This window comes from Lepidothrix coronata, unplaced genomic scaffold (assembly GCF_001604755.1).
Source record: "Lepidothrix coronata isolate B3197 unplaced genomic scaffold, Lepidothrix_coronata-1.0 Scaffold34, whole genome shotgun sequence".
Classification (NCBI taxonomy): Eukaryota; Metazoa; Chordata; class Aves; order Passeriformes; family Pipridae; genus Lepidothrix; species Lepidothrix coronata.
In genome coordinates this window covers 2,721,309-2,737,645 of record NW_016690214.1, presented here as the reverse complement: position 1 = coordinate 2,737,645, position 16,337 = coordinate 2,721,309, and the positions used below count along the sequence as shown (strand labels likewise).

The 16,337-nt window shown below is 46.1% G+C and overlaps 1 protein-coding gene across 1 annotated transcript in view; it reads right to left on the bottom strand.

Moving 5' to 3' along the window:
* The window catches only part of CACNG4 (calcium voltage-gated channel auxiliary subunit gamma 4), a 43,075-nt gene that overhangs the window by 7,494 nt on the left and 19,244 nt on the right, over nucleotides 1-16,337 (bottom strand). Inside the window, exon 2 of the mRNA XM_017811865.1 lies at nucleotides 3,133-3,216. Within this exon, the coding sequence (XP_017667354.1) occupies nucleotides 3,133-3,216 (84 nt within the window). The remainder of the gene's footprint in view (nucleotides 1-3,132; nucleotides 3,217-16,337) is intronic.

Sequence of the window (16,337 nt, the reverse complement as noted above, 5' to 3'; positions counted from 1 at the left end):
GTTTATAATGAATTCAATTACATCAAAGAGCTCTCCTAAAATTCTTCACTGATATCATTGGAAGGAACTTGCCAGACATGCCAGATATAAAGGCTGGGTTGTTCCACTTGTAGCAATAATCTCCAGAGATAATTCTTCCATAGTAGGTAATTAATCTGAAGAGAAACAAAACACACAGTGTTCTCTTCCTGTAAAACTCTCCAGTATATTTTTTCCTACAATGTGTACTTTCAGCTCGGAAATTTCACAGGAAGCTCATAGGTACCATGTAGAATTTACATATGTCTCCTGATACTGGTAATAAAATGACAGCACATCAAAAAACATTAAGGCAATCTGGTTTTTGCTTTCTCCCTTGCTTTTTCCCCCCCCTTGTTTACCGTCCTGTCTGTTTGCATTGGCCTCTGTGCACGGCTATGTGTGGTGACACCTCCTTCGGTGGAGCCGCTGCTCCTCCCCACAGGCTGTGAGCCCCGGCCTCTGCTCGGGCTTTTCATCTCCTCTGAGAGGCTTGGAAAAGGGGATGCTGTGGCACTCAGGGAAGAAGGGCATGAAAGTGCAGAGACGCCCCTGAAATGGGGTGCCCAGTGCCCCTCCTCGCAGCAGGAGAGCCCTGACATCCCCCGGGATGAGAATGGCTGAAACCTCCCTCCTGCAAAGGGAGAGGTGCTTGTGCTTTCTGTACTGCTGGATGGGAGCAGCTTGGTTTCTGTGCACCCAAAAAAACGTGGGAGAGGAGGGAAGCAGGAGAGGAGGGAGGCAGGAGAGGGGGGAAAGCCGGAGCACACATGTGCTGCTGGGCGATGCGGTGGCAGCCCGGGGACTGCACTCTGTGGTACATCTGCCACTCACTGGGGCTCTGCACAGCCAGGAGAAGGGGATTTTTTTTAAACACACAGACTGGAGTGTGTTGCCACAGGGAAGGTTCCATAGGAAGGGTCTTGTTCGAGCTCCTTTGCACGTGTCAGTCATCGCTGTGCTGTCGTTTGCTTGGTTTTGCAGGGAGCAGCTTGAACACCAAAGGGCAAAATCCAGACTGCTCCTACCCACGTCCTGGACCAAGGTCTCCTAAAATCAGCCACTTTTTTCACTGATTTCCATAGGGGTTTGAATCAGGGCTTGATCCTGCTGGCATTAGAATGCTTGATTTTCACTGAAGCCTGTATTAAATTGGAGACTGTGGAGCAGGCTGAGACCCCTCATGCTGCTCTTTCAGGAGCACGAGATGCACACCGTGTTGGTGTCTGAGCCAAGCAGGAAAAATAAGGATTATCCCCAACATGTCCCTCTGAGAAACTTGTGCCAAGAAATGGCTGGAAAGAGTGGAGAATGAGATGGAGCCAGCAGACTGCAAGGGTGTTGCAGAGGGCAGAAACGGGACGGAAGCTCTCGTGTCTCCTTTGAAACAGGATGCAAATATCCTCCTGTCTTAGACAATGATTTGGTCCCCATTACATATAGGTATGAGCTCATCTCCTCTGGATTTAGACATGGAACCTTTCAGTAATCTCTAAATCAACTGTATGCATGGGAAGCTGCAGTTCTCAGGAAAGTTAAAGCCTTGTCTCCGTGCAGGAGAGGGGGAGCTCTGCGGGGGAGCCACTGGAGACCGATTTTGCAGAAGACATAAAGGGCTGGACCAGCTTGTTTTTAAGATCTGTACTTAGTCACTTTGGAAAACAGCTTTTAGAAACACCCATCACAAGCACACTTACAGCAATTTACCGATCTCATGTCTTCCCATGGAGATGTTTTTCCAGTTTGCACTTTTCTCCATATAAAGGAGGCATAATGCACTTTTATCAAGATGCTACTTAATTCCCCTTTCTTTTACAGTCCTTTTACTAATGATGTTTGTTTCCTAAAGCTGACTTGGCATCAATTTAACATTAGTTCCAAGGCTTTGTATGAAAGATAAATGCAGCTGTGCTCACCCTCTGCCTCAGCCTGAGCTCTGAAATCGTGTCACCCGGGTGCTATGACTGATCTGAATCGACAAGAGCAAAGAGGAAAAAACCTCTGGGTTTTCTGGGGAAGCGAACTTTTCTGAGATTTTTTTTTCTTTCTTCTTGTCTTAGCAACTAGAAGTTGTTGCCCAGAAGTGAGCAGAAGGGCAGAGCGGTTCTCTAAGTGGTGTTTCAGGTAATTAGTAGTGTAATTGAGGTGTTTTTTGCCTTGCCAGCAGCGTTGTTCACAGCTCCCTGGTTTCCCAACACCTTGTGAGCTGCAGTTCCTCTCCCTGGCAAAGGGCACTGCTTTCAGCTTGGCTGCTCAGCTCTTTTGCTCAGAAGGAACAACAAGGCAAGGAGTCCTCTGGGGAGGGGGAATCCAACTCCAACTTTGCAGGATTCATGAGGTTTCACACTCGGGTTCCAAGACTTCCCATCAGCCGAGGGAATGGTCATCCGGAGGAGACAAAACCATTGCCCTCATTTCAAGCACCAGGTTGGTGGATGAAAATTGCTGCTGGGGGGAGGATTCCATGCCAGCACAGAGCAGCAGTGGCTGGCTGGCCAGGCAGGGAAGTCACAGCCCATGTTCACTCTGGGATTTTGCTGTTAGCTGCAGAAATTTCAGCTTCCTTCCTACAATGCAGTAATTTCACTGCAGGGGGAGGTGGCTCAGCAGCTGCAAAGGATGAGGCTTGCATAAGGGTTGGGAAAAGCTTCCTAGTGGGCTGGAACCCCCTCCTCAAACCTGTTTTGATACCCTAACCAGATAGATAGTCCCTCTGTAAAAGATCCTTGCCAATCTGGGAATGGTAATCTAGTTTTCACTTGAAAATTTGCCATGTGATATTTAGACAATGGGCACCAAAATCATGAGCATTCCCCTGGCCGAAGAAAACCCTTGGATAAAACCCTTGAAACCCCATGGCAGGAGGGTTGAAATGAGATGTTCTTCAAGGTCCCTTCCAACCTAAACCATTCCATGATTCTGTGACTCAATGACTCTATGAAATGGGGGTCCCCAAGGGTGATGGTTGTGCCAAGTGCAGCATGAGCTGCACATGCTCTGTGCCACCCAGATTGGGCCAGTCTCTTGCAATGAGTAACACTTGGGTTGCTCTTTAGGAAAGAGAAGCCCAGGGAAGTCTCTGTGGCCACACACTGGGTACCAGTGTTCACTTACGGAGAAGGTATTCTGAGCTGTCGTGGTCATAGTCATTGTCTTCAGGGAAGTGGTTGATTCGAAAACAATGTCCCTTGTAGATTCCTAAAGGAAAACAAAGCAAACAAACCCCATAAGGAACAGAACCTGGTAAATGTGCTTTTTTTTTAAGCTGTCAAGAAACCATCTCTAAAGCCATGAATTTTGGGCAGCTTGGGGTGAAGCACAACTGAAGGAAGGGAGAGCCAGGATTCCTGGGCTCTGTTCTTCAGCCACTAATATCGTTCTCTTGACTGTTTTTAATCTCTAATGCTTTACTTTATCAGCTTATCTAACAAGCACACTGAGTTTGCAAAGCTTCTTTCTGTTCCCAGGGTGACAGTCACTTTGGGTCCCAGGGTGACTGTCACTTCCTGCTCCATGGCTGGGGCTCCATGGCAAAGCCAAGTGCCAATCCCACACCCACCATCCCTCCCATCTCATCCCAGTGAAGTGCTGACTTCCCTTATCAGATTGGTAAATGCTGAACTGCCTGAGGCCTCTTCAGGTACTCTCTAGGCTGGGAAAACAAGTCCATAAATCTCTTCCTGCTGCAATTTAAAGCCATATGTCCCCCTCAAGGTTGCCTCAGCTTTTAATGGCATACTTGCTTAGTTAACTAACTTAGTTAACCGGGAGCCTGTGCAGCAAGTCAGGGCACAGTGTGTGCTCCTGATACCTGGAGGAACAATGCCAGAGCTGACCAGATGAACTCCTCACTCTGCTGAACAAGTCAGCACTTTGTCCACCCAGGTAAAGCCTTACACGAGCAGTTTGTGTTCTTTCCTGTCACAGTTATCCATAGTCTGAGCTGCAGTTGGGTCGCTGTGGCACCGGGAGCCACACAAGGACCTCTCCCCAGAGAGCTTCCTGCAGGAGTGAGCCCTGAGCTGTGATTCTGCCTTGGTGCTTTCATTATTCATTAACCAGTGCTTTCGTGCTCGGGAACACACATCACACAGGATGAGTTATCCCTGCACAGGAGCTTCGGTGCTTACAGCTCAAGCTGGCAGAAGGATTTAAAACCCATCAGTTAATACTACTTTAACAGAAGCACAGCTGCAGTCTGTAGGATATAAATGTGGATTTATTTCACTACCTATTACCGATGATTACAAAGATCTCAAAAGAATTACTAATCCGGAGGATTTAAATTGCACCCTGTGAGTGTCAACTGCAGGTTTGCTACTACAGCGCATTTAATTCTTCCAGTAAATGATGTCTCTACTCTAATTGCAGGAACGGCTCAGGCTTTCTCTGCACAGCACTTCAAAGGCTGGGAACAAGATGTAAGTGGCTCATGTCACATCTGGAAGTGACACACCTGTCCTGGCTGCCAGGTGGAGGGACCACTTCAGCTGGGACTGCTCCTGCTGAGCGTGTTTGCCCCGTGCATCCCTCTGCTTGCCATCAGAGGGTCCCGATGGCTCTCTGGCAAGGCAATCCAAAATTCAGATTTTAGAGATCCCAGTGCTCATTTTTACGGCAGTTCATGTGATGAAACTAAATCACTCTCAGCATTACAGGGCCTCTGAGGCTGGATGGTCATTGCACTGAGTCTCTCCACTGTGGTTAGAAAATTTACAGGAGATACATTCAGAGTATGACTTTTGATCCTTTCTATTCATTAAGGAAAAAAATCTAAATAATCTTTCTATCCTATTTTCCTCTGGAAATAGGCTTTTCAATGACTGTGCTTGTGTGTGTACAGGTGGGGCCTTCTCTCTGTATGTACTTCACTGTGTAGGTACTGTACTCTGTGTACTTCCTAAACTGCCAGAGGGCAGGGTTAGATGGGATATTAGGAGGAAATTCTTCCCTGTGAGGGTGGTGAGGCCCTGGCACAGGTTGCCCAGAGAATCTGTGGCTGCTCCATCCCTGGAAGTGTCCAGGGCCAGGCTGGACAGGGCTTGGAGCAACCTGGGCTAGTGGAAGGTGTCCCTGCCCATGGCAGGGCGTGGAACGAGATGATCCTTAAGATCCCTTCCAACCCAAAGCATTCCATGGTTCTCCAATAACTTTTAAGGAAGTTGGTTGAATTTTTCCAGAGCTGATATAAAAGTAGAGGTATCACAGGTCACTGAGGTCCCACAGCTTTGGTGCAAACAGGGAGAGCCACGAGCAGCTCCTTCCACTGCTGGGCTGGAACAGTCCAGCAGGACAGGAGTGATGAGCCCTTTATTTCCTGGTGATTGTATTTGGAGCCTTTCACATGAAAGAGTATTAGCAAGACTAGCACAGGTGAAAAAGGATAATTATCCCCAAACAAAATTCTGGATGAGTTTGAGAGTTCCTTTTTATTTCCAGCTTTTGGGAATACTGGGATTGGTCATTCTGGCCAAATTTTTATAGAAACAGCAAGTGCTTGTGAAATTTGGACCTGTATCAAAGCTTAGGAATGCAAAATATTCTTCCCAATATTTTTGATGTAGTTCAGAGCATAGATCCTGGTTCAGGGTCCTCTCTAGTGTCTGTGGTGTTTGATAGCTAATAACAGCAGCAGACTGGATAACTTTTTCCCATAAAAATTTAACAGTTGCCACATAACTCAGCAGCAGCTTATTAAACTCTCAGTGAGGCCTGAAGTTGCTACCAAGAACTCTGATGATGTACAGGGTATTGAGAGCTCTTTCAATCCACAAAGTAAAAAAAAGCTTGCTAGGAAAAATAACAATTCCTTTTTTTCATAATGATAGACTTTGAAACTCAGATTTGGGAAAAGTTAAAATTGGCTGGAGAAGCTACTAAAGCAGTGGTCAGCTCTAAAAGCTCAACAGCAGAGTCTGACTTGTACTTAAACATGAAAAATAAAACCAAAGCAAACCTGGGATTTGCTGGAATACCCATCTCCATGCCCTGGCATGTAAAGCAATGCAAAAAAAAAGAAAAAGTAATGAAATAGCAGAGGTGGCAAAAAAGGAAATGCCTCAATTAAAGTCAGTAACAACCATTCTGCAGCATCTGCACAAGGGCTGAGCTCCTTGCAGATCTTCTCAAAGGCTTCACAGCAGCTGCCTTGAAGAAATGTGCCGACAAACGTGGCCATTGGTCCCCAGCACTAAGGCACATGAAGCCATTGCCCACCCCAGGATGTGATGTGGGAGGGAGATTTCTTTTTCTTTGCTTGAGTATGGGGACACAGTCCCTTACAGCCTTCGGAGAGGAAGATGGAATATTTAACTCCTACTGCTGTACCCACTAGAGAGAGATAAATAAACTGCAATCACTGCCTAACAGATACTAAAATATTGAGAAGCACTTCTGGATACCTCTTGAGAGTTAGATATAATATCCCACTGAGATGCTGTAAGTATTACTCCTTTCTTTGAATGATTACTGATATATTTTAAATTATGCTTTTAGAAATACAAATATTATAATGCAGTTTTTTACCTCATACTAATAACAACTTTGTTCTGAATTTTGAGCCAAAACTTGAAGGTCTGGGCTAATGATAATGAAGAGGTAAATTTTCTGAAGTGCTGTTGGTGGAGTAAGAACATTTTTTTTCCACTGGTTGCAGCACACTTAGCTGGCATTTAAAAACTCAAGAGTGTTTCTGACTTGGTTCTACTCTGTGTTCAAGGGCTTCTCCAACAAGGTTAGTACTTCCCAATCTCACTAAGTGTTGTTCAGACAACTATAATTAGAGTGTGATGTACTCAGATAATGTGATAAGGGAGGGAACTGTAGTGCTTAAGTGAAGATTAAGCTTTGTTTTGGGGTTTGAGATCTCAAAATACATAGAGCTGTCAACAGCAAATCAAAGTAGTGATCCCAAATTCTGATGACATACAACCTTCTCCTTGCTCTTTCTCAAATAATCCTTTAATAATCCTACCTCTACCACTGCAGATTGTTTGCTGGGTTTTTATTTTTTGATGATTGAGAGTGAAGGTTAATGCTGTTGGATGCAAATGCTTTTTAACTTTGTGGCCATGCATTCCATGATCCCGTTGTTGTTGTCCATACCATCAGCATGTCTTTGAAACAGCCATTTCCTGTGGTCAGTGTTTATCAATGACAACATTCCCTGATGCCCTGGAAGTGTTTGCACAAATCAGAACTGGAAGACAGAGCGCTTAAATGTCTGACAATATTTGTCAGGGGCAGCTGGACTTTTTGTTTTCTCCCTGCCCTAATCCTGAGATCTCCACACAACAAGGTCCCTCCACAACATCAGTGCTCTGTTGTCATTTAAAATTGCTTTCCACCACGCAGGACTCGGGCAGCTCTGCAGCAGAGGACCTTGTCTGCGGGGTACTGCTGTCAATAGCAATTTTTGTCTCCCTGCTCTGAGCACGCGGTCACGGGAGGGGATATCTGATAGCAGTGGCAGACACACGAGGAGAGATGGGCCGGCCTGCTGCCTCCTTGTGCATCCACAGCCTCTGCTCCGTTAACCATTTCAGCTTCCAGCCCTCCCACCTGCCCTTCTTGGTGAGATCAGTCAGTAAAACAGCAGGTTTGGGACCTGTGGAGAAGCCTCGTCTTCTCACGGGGCACCAAACATTGGATCAAACCTCCTTGGATCAAACCCTGCCCTGCCACATTCCTGTAGCTCTTGAGCAGCTACAGATACTTGGTGCACACACATGCACACTATTAATAGAGTTAATCAGGGTGTTCTCCTGAGGGAGTTACACTGAGGGAATGAGGGCAGTGAGTGTCAGCTGCACCAGTGGTCACACAGCTCCAGCAGTTACCTGCAGGCAGGTAAATACACCCCACACCCACCTAAAATCCCACTAACCACCTGATTTCTTTCTGGCAAACGTGGGTCTTCTGGGATGGTTTGAAGACATGGAATGAAGTTATTTTCAAGATCATTTGACAGCAAGTGCTTGAGGATACAGAGAAGGCAAGTTGCAAGGGGCTGACTGTATATTAAAAATAAGGCAATTAGTAAGGTACCACGGGAAATTTGGACGAATGGTTCTGCTTGTTGCAACTATTCTGTGATTAAACGCTGTGCCTCAGTTCCAGAGCTGACTGTCAGCCTGATTTACTGCAACACATGAATATCTGGATGTTTAAATGACAAGTTTTCTGAGTATATCAGCACAGAGACGGCTGACTGACAGATAACATCACAGACCACGGGCAAAGTGTGACGTGCAGGGTGGGGCTGTTGTAACTGAAGTTGCCTGAACACAGTGTCCGTCCGTGTGGGACTGGGTTTCCTTAATGGCATGGCTTTACACTTCCCTTCGACATCAGAACCTCTATTTATAGTGAGTGAGAGTGTCTCAGTGCTGGACTCTGCCAGGGGAGAGGAGAAACAGTTGTGTATTTTTTCCTTAGAAAGATTTCTTTGCTGACAAGTTCTGAAGCCCTTTGCCTCGTGATTCGAGCAACAGTGAGCAAAGGAGATCAGACATGCCAAAAAATGTTCCTCTCCACAAAAATATCTATCTGTGCACTGTGTTCATTTCTTTGATTTTCCACCAGCACAACTCCCCTGTCTCACTGGACTGACACCACAGCACTCACAGCTGCCGAGTTCACTTTCTTTTCATTCCTCTTGTTGTAGAAAAACCCTTGAGAAGAGGAACGGGTGATGCACCTCCTTTTACTTTCAAAACCTGCTTTGTGTTGCTGATGGTCAAACAGGGACTATTCCAGTCCTGACCTCTCCACTCAGACAAGGAACAGCACTGGATGTTCTCCTGTAACTCGGCACTTCCTCTGTTAAAATGCCCTGAGTTTGATTATTTGTCTCCTGCTGTTTGCTGAGAGTTTCACAAGCTTGTCCTTAAGTTACTCAAACGAGCACAGATCCCATGAGCCTCTGCCTGAGGATGTTTAATGCTGTCATTATAAAAGAAATCATGAACTATTGATGCAGGTCATGTGCAAAACACACCTCATGTGAATTTGCTACACCACGTTGCTGCTGTGAGCCGCCTTCAGCACCGTGGAGGATGGAGCCAGCAGAGGAGGAAGCCTCAGGAGGTTAAGTACACATTTATTGGGTGTCTGCCTTTGAAAAAAGTTTGGCTGTTGTGAGAGTTGGAAACTTCAAAGCATAGGCTGTTTTTGAGACAGATTCTGTCTGACACCCTCGGAGTCCTGCCAGTCCAGGAAATTTGTCCATATGACAGTTTGTATTTTTGTTTCATCCTGAAGATGAATTTGATGAAGAGCACTGCTTGTACCTGGGGTTATTGTCATACTTTTGCCAGGGTAGGTCTTGTTTTCAGAAAATGCTCAGGATCTAAAAAGATTAGAAGTCCATTCCCAGAACTGTGGGCTCCCATAGTGCCATTAACCAGCTGGGCAGCATGAGCTGCCCATCATGGTCAGACCAAAGCAGATTCAGCTCATCTGAGTCTTTAAAAGGAATTTATCCTAAGTCTTGACCATGTTTCTCTACAGGTGCTGAGCCAGTGAAAAAAAGAATCTTTTATTATCCTTATAGAAGTCCTTTCCTTCTTTCTCTTTCATCCCCGAACTCAGAACTCACTTGTTTCTCATCACAGGGAGCTGAACTGCCTACTTATGGGCCAGATTCTGATTTCACTGCAGTGGATTCAAATCTGCCTCACCCAGTAACAGTGATATCAGAATCTGGTCTTCTCCCTTTGTTTGCTCCCCCTCTACTTCCTGGGCAAGAAGAAAATGATTTTAAAATGTTGAAATGTATGAAATTTGCCCCACTTTCTTCCTTAGGAGCTGTCATCTCTAACAAACCCTTTGGGTTCTTCTTTTGATCTATTTTCAATTGTCTGGTGGGCAAAGCAAAACTCCTCCTCAAGTCTCTTATTTTCTTATCTTGTGCTGTGACAATGAATTTCTCCTTTTTCCAGCCCTCCCCCTCTGCTGCTCACAGCTTCCCAGCAGCCCCCTCAGTGTCAGGTCAAGAACGACCAGTGGCTTTTGCTGCCTGCTCCATTTTGCTCCTCTTTGACATTTTTAAGCTCAGAACACCTTCCTGGTGTGCCCAACACCTGAAGAGGGCTCCGGTGGCGGTGCTGGAGGAGACGCGCCGGAGCAGCTGCTGCTGCCCACACATTTGCAAATGAGCTGGTGCTGGCAGGGGATCATGTGCTGCTCTCACCCGGCCCTGATTCTTAGTGCTCACCGTTCCCCTCCAGTCTGGCAGGAGCACGTTTTCTCTAGGAACAGGTCTCAGTTTATCCTGTCGTTTGACGTGCTCGGTGCCACCATTGCCCTCACTCTGCTTCTCTTACCTTCGTGTAGCACTTAATGCTCCCTCCTGTGTTTATCATAGACTTCCTATGAGAGAAGGGACAGTCTTATATGCCACCATTCTGCAGTATTTAGAATATTATAACCTGCTCTCCCCAACTTGCCTGCACTGTGGCCGTGTTTGATCCGATGGCCTTTTGCTGTCTGCAGCCTCTCCTTGGTGCTCCTCTACAAAGCCCTCTCTGTTGGAAGCTGCTCACAGCTCCTTCTTTCATCACATTCCCGCAGAACCAAGGCTGTGCTGCTCTATTCCTTGCATTGTTTTTTTTTCACAGGGGTCTCAAACTGTAGTTGAGCTCATGCTCCTCATTGCCCAAGACCCAACTCCACTGCCCTGAGTTTCACAGCCATAAATAGCGACTGGCCCAAGAGGTTCCCACTTGGGCAGTTTGACCTTTGTGTCACAACCACCCCTTTTCTAACATTCTTGAATTTCCTGTGGCCCAGATGTGATGCCTTAGCTGATCTCCTCCAGATGCCAGTGGATGCTCATTGTTTCCCAAAATTTGCCACATAGCAGAAGATGTACCTTGCTTAGGTGGTCAAGAATTCCACTATTTGTAGAATCACAGAATGGTTTGGGTTGGAAGAGGTCTTAAAGCTCACCTCCTTCCAACCCCCCTGCCATGGGCAGGGACACCTTCTACCAGACCAGGTTGCTCCAAGCCCTGTCCAACCTGGTCTTGGGCACTTCCAGGGATGAGGCACCTCTGCTGTTGGGGTGGGACTTCTAATTCTTGCAAGAACAATTTTTCCTCTTTGAGCAATATTATTTTGACATGGTGCAATCCAGCACATAACACCCAAACACTATTTTACACAGCCTGGTAAAGCATCTCCAGATTCTGGATCACCTACACCAGAAGACATCCCGGGAAACGTCTACAGAGGCTCAGTCAGTTATAATTCATGTGGAAATATCCAGCCTCAGCAGCTGACCTCCTGTTTTCAGCTGGGCAAATATCATCAAAGATGTTGTGCACTTGTATTTCTGGGTAAGAAATGAACAGATGCAGAAATAACGCTTCGCCAAAGACGACTTTCAAATTCTGTGACAGCCTTTTGTTCCATTATAAGATTTTGAGACCTTGAGTGATGCTAGAAAATCCGTGGCGGCAAAACTCATTTCCCAAAGATTCACCTCACCTGCACATCTGGGAGCTAATAAAGCACATCACAGTGTCTGGCTGCTGTCCTTTGAATTCTCTTCAGTCATTACAAAACTGCTGCCAAAAGTACTAAGTGCCCTTGTGCTGCCACAGTGAATACCAATGGTATGGGGGAAATGCAGGACGGAGGCAAGGGAGGTGAGAGTCGTATGTTACGTGTTGTTTTGTGCCACGTAATTTCCAGCTCCTTCGAATGTTTGTCCCACAAACCAGCATTTTGGCCACAGGATTCAGGACTGAGGTTATTCAGCAATGCTCCAGTCCCCTCCAGCTGCCTTTCCTGGGCCAAACAGTGCAGTGTGCTGCATGACCATCGCTCAGGCATCCTCTGCAGCCCCTCCATGCATTGCTGATGGTCTTCCTACAACCATCTGCAATTTTCTCTTATTAACCATCCATCTGCTTGGATGGCAAAGTGGGGGAAACTTCAGGGGGTTCTGTGGCTTATTTTAGTCTTTTTTGCTGCTCCTTTTCAAGGAGCTTGTTGAGGGAACGACTCTTTCTAGGGAGAAAGACTGACCTACTCCCAGCCTCGATGTTCAGTTTGCGTTTTGTAAATCACCTGCACGGGATAACAGGGGCAATTCCTCAGCCTGGGTATGACGTGGTTGTTTTGGGGCAACATTGGTGATGCTGCAGGAGGAGCATTTTCAAGTCAGAGCTAAGTCAGCCCTGCCACGGCGAGCGTTCCCACGGCTGGCTCAGTCCCAAGGAACTGTCAACATTTCTGGTTGTCGTGGGGTTGTTAACTCACTTCCCTGTGTCTGCTTTTCTATCTACCACCACGGCCCACGCTCGCTGTGTTCTGCCTTCACACCTCATCTCGTCCTGCATCTCATGCCACAGTCCTTTATCCCGGCAGCCCAGAAGTTTGTCTCACCACTCATTTCCATACTTTGCTCTGCTGCCACTTTGCCAAGGCTGTTTCTGGGTGGCTGATATAATCCTCCTCATCCTTTTAAAATGAATTTGGAGCTTGGATAGAAACCTTCATTAGAGTTCTGTAGCTGGCTTTTCCACCTTGGCTAAAATTAGTGTGACATTTGAGGAGCTGGTGTTGGCTTCTTAGGTGAGTGTGTTCATCCATCAGAGCTTTGAACAAAAAGTCATTTTCCAATGAGGTCTTACATTCTGGCCCAAAATACCTTAATTTAAAGAGGTACTTCAGTAACTGGTAGTGCTTTTGGCACAATATGTCAGAGACTGACTTGTTATTCAGAAGTGTAACTACACAGTGGGCATCGTCGTCCAACACCTCAGTGTGGGAAATAAATTGTGGTGGCCTGAATGCCAACCAGGATTCAGGTATATCTTGATTTGGACCAAAACCCCTTTTTTGCCCCCCGTATTCTTGACCTTGACACAGATTGACCAGTACAAAGACTTGATCATCCAGGGGGATTGCTGCCAGTCCATCAGTCATTATGAGAGGGCTGTACTGGACGCAGTTCTGAGAACAGACCATTGCTTTGCCTGGTGAAGTGTGTTCATGTGCTGCAAAATGACAAATCATGTTTATTTTTACATTGTCAAACTGTGCTTTTTTTCCCCCTGCATTGGCACAATTGGAATCAAGTTTCCCTTAAGGGAAACATTGGTTTTTACCCATATGGTTTCCCTTCCTTCAGTGTCGTCAGTTCTGCCTCATTAACATGGTGATCAACCAGGGCTTGATGGTTTCACCTTTTACCATCACAGAATATCTGTACAGTCTGTACCAAGGCTTGTCACTACCTGGGGGAGGAAATGGGACATTCATGTCTCTTCAGAGTTCCCAAAGTTTATAGTTTGAGACACTGTCATGGTCATCTCTGGGGTGTTTCTTGAACTGGATGAACACACCCAATGCAATGTGTGATCTTCTGCCACTTCAGCTTTCATACATGTGCAGCCTTGAGTTATTGCCTTCTCATTCCTAATTTCTATTTTTAGGCCCTTTTAAACTGCAATTTTTTTCCATTTTCTGGAACATTTTCATTTCACAACAGGCAATGTTTGCAGTTGGCTTACAGCAGTCTGAAATTTAAGAAACAGCTCTCTAGAATGAGGGTAATCCTTGGGGTTCTTTGGGGTAACATGCACAGGATGCACCTGGTGACTTCTGTAATGAAAAAACCCTCCAGATCTAGTCAGTAGAAAAATGGTTCATATTATTGATGCTGCTTGCAAGGTCTCTTGGTGTAGCAGAGACACTTTGTAATTACCTCTCTGCATTAAATGAGTTATTGTCTGTTCTAATAGCAGGGAACATCTCTAACCTGACATCTAGAGCTGAACTCTTTCCTTGCAAGCTTTCTTTTGGCTCATTCATGCACTAAAAAGGTATTTTTTTTGATAAAAAAGTGAAGGTTACTCTGGAAAGTAGTGATATAGGACCTTGTTAGTGAACTGATTAGGAATATGCAGGATATTTAGACACTCCTGGAATCTTGTAATGATTCCATGTCTCTTCAATCCATGGAGATTCATCATAAGATGACGGGATTCAGGAAAATAGTTGGACATTGAAGAAACAATAGGGAAATTTCACTCCATAAATCACCTTAATTGAAGGGAATGCTTGCAATATGTCTGTCTTCATAATGCAGTGACCTTGAGTTGGTTCTACATCCATTCTGGAGCACAGAAATGAGTCTTCCTCGTTTCTCTGCCAGCTTGTTGAGTTATACATAGAAACAAAACCTCTAGAGATTGATCATGCACAATCAGTGATGCGGGACAGAAGGAAGGCAGATGACAACAGGGAATCTAAAGGTTAGGAAAAAGGGGTGTAACTGCCAAAACCCTGCTGATGGCTGGATTTGGGAAATGCAAGGCAAAGGTTTCAGTGATCATCTGCATGATGTGTTAGTGGAAAAGACACTCCACTAGGAGAGATCAGTGTTGTTCGTGTTGTCTAGCTGAATATTCAGGGCTAATGTCTAACCTTGGGAACAAATAACAGAGTTGCTGGATAGACAGAATATGTTCCAGTGGGGAAAAAAATAAAAGGAACAAAAATATTTTGCAATTGTAATATATAGTGGAAGAAAATAGGAAGGCAATATGTAGGATTTTATCTTGAATTAGAGTTATTACTGACTTGGTTATTCTTGATTTCCAGCAGAACTGAAAGGTGCTGTACCCTTGTGGAGGAAGGAGAGAGCAACATAAAAAAAGAGGAGGAAAAGGAGCACTTTGGGTCAGAGTGGGAAGGGGCAGGAGGTGGTTCACAGGGGAGGAGGAAAAGAAACTCAGAAGAAAGTGGGAAGGGAGAGAGAGCTGAGGAGGAGATGGGAAGAGTGGGCAGTGGGTGGCCAGAGGTGAGGAGGGGGCCTGGGAGGAGAGCAGGAGCTTGGCAAGATTGGTGGTGCCTGTGGAGATGGGGACCAGCTGGTGACCTGGGTCCTCTCTGAGCAGCTCTGCCTGCATCCCAGCCCTGCCTGCATCCCAGCCCTGCCTGCATCCCAGCCCTGCCTGCATCCAGCCCTGCCTGCATCCCAGCCCTGCCTGCATCCCTGCTCTGCCTGCATCTAGCCCTGCCTGCATCCAGCCCTGCCTGGCCTAGGAGTCAGTGCTCACATTCCTGACAGAAGGTGAGGGGATGCACAGCCACTGCCTGGTGAAAATTAAAAGCCTTAAACTTCTAATTTCCAAGATTGATTTAAATTATTACAGCTAACAAATGGCCTCATACATTAAAATGGAGACGGCTCCCAAATAGACCTGTTTAAATGAACACATGCAGAAGAGATTCCATTTGGCTCCTGCACCTGAAACTTCCCATTTCCTAATGCAAACTAAGCAGTGACAAATAAAAATGAGGCTGCAAAACCAGAATGACCTCTTTAAGCTTTAATTATTCATGAGAACTGTTTGCTTCTCTGCTGAGATTCAGAGCAACACATTTAAGAGGTTTCCTCTCAGGTTTATGGAAGACGTAACTTCCTTGTTACACCAGCTAATAAATACAACCAAGCAGAGTGGCCCAACAATATTTGTAGAAACAGCATTTGGGAAGATGTTTTTAATGAATCAGAAGTGTCTTGAAAAGCAAAACGTATCACGCAAAATTACAATGCACTAAAGCACAGGTGCATAAATATTTTATTGTCGAGATTTCTGAGTTTACTTTCAGTATTTCAGAATTGCATTTTACTATGAAATGTCTCTACCTGCACTGGGGAAGGATAATGGTGGTGGGAGCTCTGAGCAATCCAATCTGGGATCTTGGAATTTGATCTAAATAATGTATCTGAGAGTCCCAGCCCTTACCAGAATCAGGCACATCTGCCATTGTAACCAGAAATGCTTATTGCTTTTTGCTGTCCTAGGATGACATGGAAGTGTCTGGGAAGAGAAAACCAAGGCATTTTCCTTCTGCTGGGAAGGCTGGACATAAGGCAGGTACCCCGTGCCCAGTTGCCACTGCCTCCCTCACATCCCGCTACCCCTCAGCCCTTTGTCTTTCTCCCTGCCCTTGTATAACAACATCTTGGGGATTATATTCCCTCCTGAGTTTTGAGAGCAGGAGGGGACAAGTTTGTCACCACCTTGGCCAGACCTCCTGAGAGGTGCCCAGCTGAGCAGACAGGCAGCAGCTCCGACCGCCCGGGAACGCTGCCATGCACAGGGGGAGGTTTACAGCTCCTCTCCCCTTCAGACACTTCACCTGGCACGATGCAGAGCTGACAGCTCCTCATTTCCAGGTACTGCAACCTCCTCTTCCTCCTCAGGAGCCTGTAGGGGCTGTTTGGGGTCCCCTATGCTGAGCCCCCCCAGGGCAGCATCCCTGGCAGATGGGCACAGGCAGCCAAAGGGCAGATC